Source organism: Herpailurus yagouaroundi, unplaced genomic scaffold, assembly GCF_014898765.1.
Source record: "Herpailurus yagouaroundi ecotype Mexico unplaced genomic scaffold, PumYag 100, whole genome shotgun sequence".
Classification (NCBI taxonomy): Eukaryota; Metazoa; Chordata; class Mammalia; order Carnivora; family Felidae; genus Herpailurus; species Herpailurus yagouaroundi.
This window is the reverse complement of record NW_024412391.1, coordinates 24,059,889-24,067,776: the sequence shown is the minus strand read 5'-3', so window position 1 is coordinate 24,067,776 and position 7,888 is coordinate 24,059,889. Positions and strand designations below refer to the sequence as shown.

General features: G+C 38.6%; 1 protein-coding gene across 5 annotated transcripts in view; it reads left to right on the top strand.

Moving 5' to 3' along the window:
• Positions 1-14: 14 nt before the first annotated feature.
• Positions 15-7,888, top strand: part of CPED1 (cadherin like and PC-esterase domain containing 1) — a 268,972-nt gene continuing 261,098 nt past the window's right edge. For 3 of the 5 annotated variants that reach the window (XM_040472138.1, XM_040472136.1, XM_040472135.1), the window contains exon 1: positions 16-1,041. In XM_040472138.1, coding sequence (XP_040328072.1) covers positions 793-1,041 — 249 coding nt within the window. In that variant the 5' untranslated portion in view covers positions 16-792. Of the gene's footprint in view, positions 1,042-7,888 lie in introns of all 5 variants that reach the window. The other 2 variants (XM_040472137.1, XM_040472139.1) reach the window with 2 other exon arrangements.

Below are 7,888 nucleotides of genomic sequence, written 5' to 3'. Positions count from 1 at the left end.
TTCCTTCCGAGTGGTTTTGATTAGCAATCCATTAGGGGAGCGTGGAAACTTTTTATTTTTTTTTTTTTTTTTTTTTTTTTGTGGCTGAAAGGATGAAAACTGAGTAAGTACACAGAACTTTGAACTTGAAGCGGAATGAAACAAATACAAGCAAAACCCTAGCAGTAACCATGTCCATTCAAACCGTGCATTCCCTTTTTATGTGAAAAGCCGTGAATGCTTACAGGAAAGTGGCAATTTAAAGCGGAATGAAGGGAAGCAGTGAAGAACCATGAAAGGCTGGAAGCAGGACTGCTCTAAAAGCGGAGGAGAATGAGGAACTGCTCCGGCAAGCTGGCCTGCATCCCGCGGTGCAACAGGCACTTTTGGTTTTAACCTATTGAGCTCTTCAGCGCTGTTTCCAGACTCCAGATTTACTTTGGTATTGTTTTCTCTTTTCCTGTAAAGTCTTTGCTGCGAGTTTAAGGATGTTGTGAAAATAAGGCATCACCGGAAGCAAAAGTTTGGCAGCCTGGGGATACGCTCAGGTTATTAGTTACCACTATTATTATTTTGATGTCTTTTTTTAACCCAGGCCAGCCACTTTTCACTGTCATCCATGGAAAGGATCTTATTAACCTCCTCAGACTTTGGGGACCTATGATTCTTTGGCATGATCCTTCGGAAAGTTCTTAAGCGGGGATGGAGCAAGCTTGATTTAAAGACTGATTTGTATTTTTTCATGCTGACCAAAAAGAGCTGCTATGACTTTTCCGGCAAAGTGGACGGGGGCCAAGTGAAGCTGAGCTGGTCATGGTCTGTCGTCCAGTGTTCCCTTGTCGTCGGCGATTTTGCCCCCGGCCCTTCTTGGTGGGCTTGGTGGTGGCAATCTGTCTCTTCTACCAGACCCTGACGCTCCGAGGGACGAGGAAGCTCACAGCCGCTGACCCTGGGGCTGCCCCAAACGCACCCACCAAAACCCAAGCAAGCAGATGTAAGAAAGGACTCTCCCTGGACAAACAGTGCTTCCTTCTCCCCAGTAATGCGCAGGAAATCAGAAAGGTAAGGTGGTCATAAGCTTAACCTTGACATTTTCTGCAAAGATAGCAGTCTGCCTCTCTCTGTCCTTTCCGTAAAACTAAAATTAACTTCTAAGAGGTCTGAAAGGGATCCAGAGTATAGCCGCCCAGAGAGTGACCTTATGACAGTTAGCTTCAACTTCTGTTTACTTCCAGAAAGTCCTGGCCATTATTTTGTCTCCTAGAATTGTACTTCATTTCAGCTGAATGAAATAGACAATTTGGAGGACGTTGGCATGGTGTAAATTCTTCCTAAAATATTAGGATTCTAAGAGATCTGAAGATTTACAGTTCAGAGACATACAGATTCATAACATTTGGTCAACACTGAGTGTTTCCTCAAGGTAGGCAGTATGAGTGACCAGACCATTCCAGACTCAAAGATATTGCAGAATTCCATTTTATACTTGATTGAATCAATTTTTCCTTGGTGGATGCATTTCTAAAGCAACATATTTATTTCTGAACCATTTAAAAGAATAGTATAATACCTTTCCTCAAAAGAACTGATGCCCTGAATTTTATTGTTTACAGAATTTGGGAAATATTGATTATTCTACACTTACACTATTTTAATTAACTTTACTAGTTTTGTTAAGTGTTGGAATGAACACAAAACACACACACACACAAAACCCCACGGGATTTCTATTTTAATATACCACTCTGTTTATGACTGTCAGTGAAATGATGACCTTTAATATAATCCAACCTAAAAAAGAAAAAATAGAAAAAAAAACACACGCAAAAATCCATAGTGGCAAAGCTACTGATTTCTGTGCTACAGCAAGAGGTATAGCAAGATAATTTAGGAATCTTTAATTGCTTTCTTATACCTGCAGTAGATTTAGGTAGAGCCTATGACTGTGGTTATTGTTGGGAGCAGAATTTCCTGTTGAATATACACTGCTCCTGCCATTATTGCTAATAACTCCAACAGTGCTACCATCTTGTTTCAAAAACTCCCTTATGTATTTCTTCTCAGACTTTTCAAACCCTGTGAGGCAGGTAAGGGAGTTGTGATGGTCATCATTTCTCAGTTACGATGACTGACATTCAAAGATGTTTAGGCAGGCCACAGGGCTAGCATGTGACATGGTATCTCCACCTGGTTCCTGCCACAGGACTGGTGCTTAAATCGAAGTAAGTTCAAAGATCTAATAACAATTCATGAAAAAACAACTGTGAGAACTCAATGAAATACAAAATAATATTAGACTACAACAAAAAAAATTTTTAACGCTTAAGTGAGTGGCTTAGCTTATCAGTCAAGAAACATCTTGACCAAGAAATATAGTATCACTAGAAACACTTCTGGATAGAACTTCAACTGGCAAGTGTGAATCAATTATTAAAGGTTCTGAAGTCAGGGAAGAATGTGTATGTTTTCTTCATTTTTTTTTTTTTTTTTTGCATTTTTTGAATACATTGAATTTCTAATGGGTGTAACCTGTGACTTGGAAAGTCACTTCTTGGGTTTTTTTCCAATGTTAACACATACAGTTTCTTTAAAAATAATTGAGATGGTTTTGCTCTTTAAGTACATACAAGTTTTGCTAAGAATTGTGGACGAAACGGTTTTCATTCATTAACTCACAGCCCTTCTTACTCCCTGCTTGACTTTACGTGACTCCTGCCTTTGCCTGTAACATGGGCATATGTTAACTGTTATTTGTAGACTGGCACAGAGAATTCTGTTTCAGCTTTGATTCTCCTGCTACTTACAAACCATCTGAAACTTATTGGCTGGTTGCGTAAAGCATTCACTCTAGAATTTTCTTGACATACACAAAAATGCCAATCACATGATTTTTTCCACAAATGGTTCACAGTCTTAAATATTTTAACCATAAGCAGGATTCTTAATTCACAATTATAGTTCAGAAGCCTGGTGGATATGATAACTGAATTTCCAAACATTTGCCATGTATCTCTATTTTTAACTTGTGTCAGCCTTTGGTTTAGATCCAGTTTTTATTAGAGATAGAAAGGAAACTAGAAGAATCATGTGGAGGTTAGTTAAAACCAGATATAACTTAGTTCTTCTTGTGATACGTGTTCCAAAACAAGAATCAAATAATAATCCAGTTTTGAAGATTAAACATTCTTGAAGATAAAGTGAAGAAACAAATGTCTTTGGGGTCAATATATTGATCATTCTCAAAAAGAGCTACCTTATGAAGTTCATTAAAAAACTGACGGCATGCTTACACAGATTTTCCTCAAGACCTAAAACACAGCTTTTGGGCATTTTATAGAAGAAGCATTGTTTCTGTCTAGAAATTTGGGGTTTTGTTATTACTTTTATTTACAAGCCAAAATGTTCACTTTTCTAGGGCTTTCCCTTACTGGTATCCATCCATTTTAAAGAGATTTTAAAAGTTACTTAAAATAGCTGATTGTGATCTAAGGTTCATGGGTTCCAGGAAGTATTTGGATTTTTAAGATGACCACCAAAGGCAGGCATTGCACACAAGATATTGTGCATATGCATATGCACAACAGTCTGGGAAAAATCATGGTCCTTCAGATATTCAAACCTAAAGAAATATTAAGAAGCAAATAGACAAAGTGCTTAAAAAGCAATGCATTTAAACTTTATTTGCCCTTCCAGGAAGTGTAAGTTGGGTTTGGAATTATAAATCTGAAAAAGGAAAACAAAATCTTAATGAAAGGATCCATGCAAGGACATTTGAAAAAGCTACTGTGAATGCTGTAGTGTCTATACGGGATAAACATTCAGAAACTAAAATACACTCACAGTGTATTTCTCGAATCACAGTTTTCATAGTTTCTCGAATCGAATAAGCAGTAACTATTTCCCAGTCTTTTGGTTGCAGTTCTTTCTAAGAGAAGACCTTTTGTACCTGTCAGCCAAGTCATAGAGGGTTCTGCGGTAGCAAATATTTAAAGATCGGTGACAGACTGTGCCCTTTACACCTTTACAACTGGGACCTGGTTCACTGTCTAAAACTGTTTTCAATACAGATTGAGATCATAGTCTAGTATATGCCAACTTTCCGTAGTGAGGGAGTACTCTCCCTCTTCTGGCCAAATTTTAATTCTTTTTTTCCATCTGAACTTTCCAAAAGGACCTTGCTAAGCAGCTGTACTTTTGTCATTTCTTCTGGGTTTCCTCCCAACATTAGTTTGAATTTGGGCTGATAATCTGCTATGTTTTAAAACTGTTTCAATTTAATGTCTAAACCAAAGACAACTTCATTTGTCTTCACTGAAGTAGATCACTCAGTAGATTTATTTATTTTTTTGGAATCTAACCCTTTAATATTTCACAACATAAGAAACACATTAAATTATAAGCAGGCACAATGAAAAAAAAAATATGCTCAGTATAGATCATTAGCGTGTGCTCCTTTAATGGAAACTTTACTATTTGGAGAATATGTTTATACTCACCGTAGCCATGTGTTACTGATTATCTCCTGTTGGTGTTCCAGATGGAGAATTTCTAGTTCTTTGTTGCTTGACTAGTCATTCTCCATTTCTTTTGGATTCTCCATTCTCCTTCAGTGACTGCTCTCTACAACTACTCTTCCCAGGATCCAACCATAATCCAATGCAAATAATTGAATGTTTTCATACAAATATACTTTGTGTAATTTATTTGTGTCTCTAATAATACCTTATTTTTAACATTGGAAAATTTCTAAAAATGGATTGTTTAGCCCAGGTTTTCTATAAACAGAACCTAAGACAAACACTTGCAAGCTAACACTTTATTGGATGTTGCGATCCCAGGGACGCAAGAGTAGGTAGGGGAAGGAATAGGGAGAGAAACAAATGGGTGCGTTTATGGGAGACATAATCAGAGAGTCTGGAGGAAACTCTGCATCTCAGAACAGGTATTGTGGGGAAGGTCAGGAGGGGCAAGCCGTTTACCTCCTGGCTTTTCCCTTCTTCTGTCTTTCACTGGTTAGAGTTGTTGCAAGCTGCTACGACATAGTGTTACTTGGACTCTCGGGGTGGCCACTGGGGAAGCTGGGGCCTCAGTGGGGGCAGTACTGCTCCCCACTCCTCCTTTTCAAGCAGTATTGTGCATAGGAACACTCCCAGGTCTGTGGTGACCAAGGTGATAAAAACAGTGTCCATCGCTTACCACAACAACATGGCAGGAGTAATGTCGCTGGAGGGGTATGTGAGGCATGGTGATCTGGCAGCTGATACAATAGTTATGCTAATTTTGCCTTCTAAAAGTCACAGAAAACGTTGAAACGTGCTCTTACTCTTGGGAAATGGCATCGCTCTCTTTAAGTGAAATGTTTGTAATTATCTCACTGAGAACTCTCTTCTCCAACTGAAAAAAAATTCTCGCTTCATCTTTACCTTTGTCATCCTAATCCGTTTTGTTCATTCATTCTTTCATTTTCTTCATTCCTACAGTGACTATTTATCGAGCAGTTTATTGGTGCCAGACTCTGTGCTAGTCGCTGGTGACACAGAAATAAAGGGCACTGTGAGACAGACAAGTAATTAAATAAATGCTAGGGAATCCATAACTTTACTAGAACATTTTGAAAGATGAGAAGGAGCTAGAAAGGGTGGAGAAAGAGAAATGTATCATAAGCAGATAATGCCAGATATGCAAAGAAGAAATTGAATGGTGTGGTAGATTTGGAGGATTCAATGTATTCACTATGTGGGGTGTGTGTGTGTGTGTGTGTGTGTGCACTGTGATAGGGGAGCAGAGCAGAAAGTCAAATAAATAAGGTAGAAAATTCAGCAGGGTCTAGATGTGGGAATGTGGTCATGATAAGGAGTCTGGATTTTATCGTGAAGGCAACAGGGGACCCCTGAAGAGTGGTAAGCAAAAAGTGGCATAAATAGATTTATGTTGTAGAGAATGCTCCAGAACATATATTGCAGAATGGACTGGAGGGGGTAGAAATGAAGGTAAGGAGATCCAGCTGCAAGGCTGTTTCCCAATGCCTCTTCTTTGCCAAATCTTATTTTCTTCTTGTGTTGAACACTTCCTCTCAACCTTTTCCAGAGGGATTCCAGAGTTATTCTCTGTTAGTTACAATATTGCCATTTCAAACCTTTCCAGTGGACCATGCCTTCTGCCAGTAAACATACTCATAACTGATAACAATAAGCCTTCTTTGTACCTGGCAATTCACTGAACCCAGTGTGCTCCTTCTCTCCTTTCCCTCAGAGAAACTATGGCTGGTTCTCCTTGGATTCACTTCCTGGCCACCCCACCCATTCCTGAAATTTGTCTTCACTGACCCCTTGACTGCCAGATGAAATGATTTATTTCCAGTCTACATCCTTCTTCTCTGAAGCATTTTACACTATTGGCCAACAACTCTATCTTGAAACTTCCCTTTTGAATTCCATGTCACAATGGGATTATTCTCTGACCTCTATGGATAACTGGTGGTCTCTTTTCAGGATCCATTTCCTCTGATGCCAAAGTTAGTGTATTTGAGCTTTCAGTTGTCTTGTTTTGTACCTTCCCTTGGTGATTATATCAACTTTATGTACTGTTAATTTTCAATCTGTAAAGATAACCTATAGGTATATTCTTAGCTTGGATCTCACTCTTGAACCCCCAGATCTAGAAATCCAATTTCTTGCTTTTATTGAGGAGTAATAAAAACTGTTTAAACTCAGATATTTTTCTTTCACAATTTTTATGCCCAAATCAATGATTCCTCTTGGCCTCTCTGTTCCTGTGAAAAGGACTCCTCCAATCCCTATTCTCCTCAATGAATAGATTTTAAACCTCTTTAGAGTTACATTTGAAACTACTTACTCTTTCTCTATACCTTGCCCCTCACCTAATCCATTGGCCTGACTCCTTACTAAATCTGTCGGCCTATCACTGATCCGCATGGCCAGCTCCTAATTAGAAAGGCCACAAGACTTTTCAGGTTTCCCTATTTTGTTTTTTTAATTGTTACCTTTAAAAAAAAAATTCATTGTGGTAAAAAATCCCACAAAATATAAAATTTACCTTCTTCATCATTTTTAAGTATACAATTCAGCAGTATTAACTCTATTTATACTGTTGTGTAAAGGCCACACACTCTTGCCTTGTTCACAACCCTTATTCCGAACCATTTGTTTCAAGCAAGCTCAATTTCTATATTGTTTCCCAGTCTTTTCTTCATTTCCCTGGCCTCTGGCCCATTCCTAGATGTCCCGTTTGTGGTTTATAGACTGCCTTTACACATACTATTCCTTTTCCAAATCTGACTTCTGATTTCTCTCTGGAGACCATGATGCACATTTGGCCCTTTATTATACTAAGTAATTTTAGTACATATCACCTTAGCACAAGACTGTATTACTGGTATATAATGACTTTTTCCAAGCCCCCAAATGAATCCAGATAATAACTAATTAATTTTCCAAAATCTTAGAGTTTACCTTCACAATCTTAATGCTGTATCCCCACTGCCACTAACCTAGACTATTTTAGTAATGTAAATAGTTCCCCTTCAATCTACTGGGTATTCTAAGCCATTTGCGTACAACTCCTATGATTTCTCTCCTCAGCAGCCTTCAGGAGTTGTTGTATTGAACCCACTAAATTGAGTAGAATCTGTCCCTCTCACTCTTAGTATGTCCTAACATGCTTTTATGGCCTTATGTTCCACTCTGCTTTTATTTGTAATGCATAAGCCAGCCTTATTGTAGTTAACCAAATGCCACCATCTCCGTCTTTGTCTGGAGTCCTCTCCAGTGAGTCTGCCCCAATCAATACCTCTAGAAATCTTCACAATCATTCCTAAAGCATTCTGGAAACTGGAATTTCACCTCCTCCTGGTGGCACGCCTTGTCTCTATGACTTGATGTATGTGCTT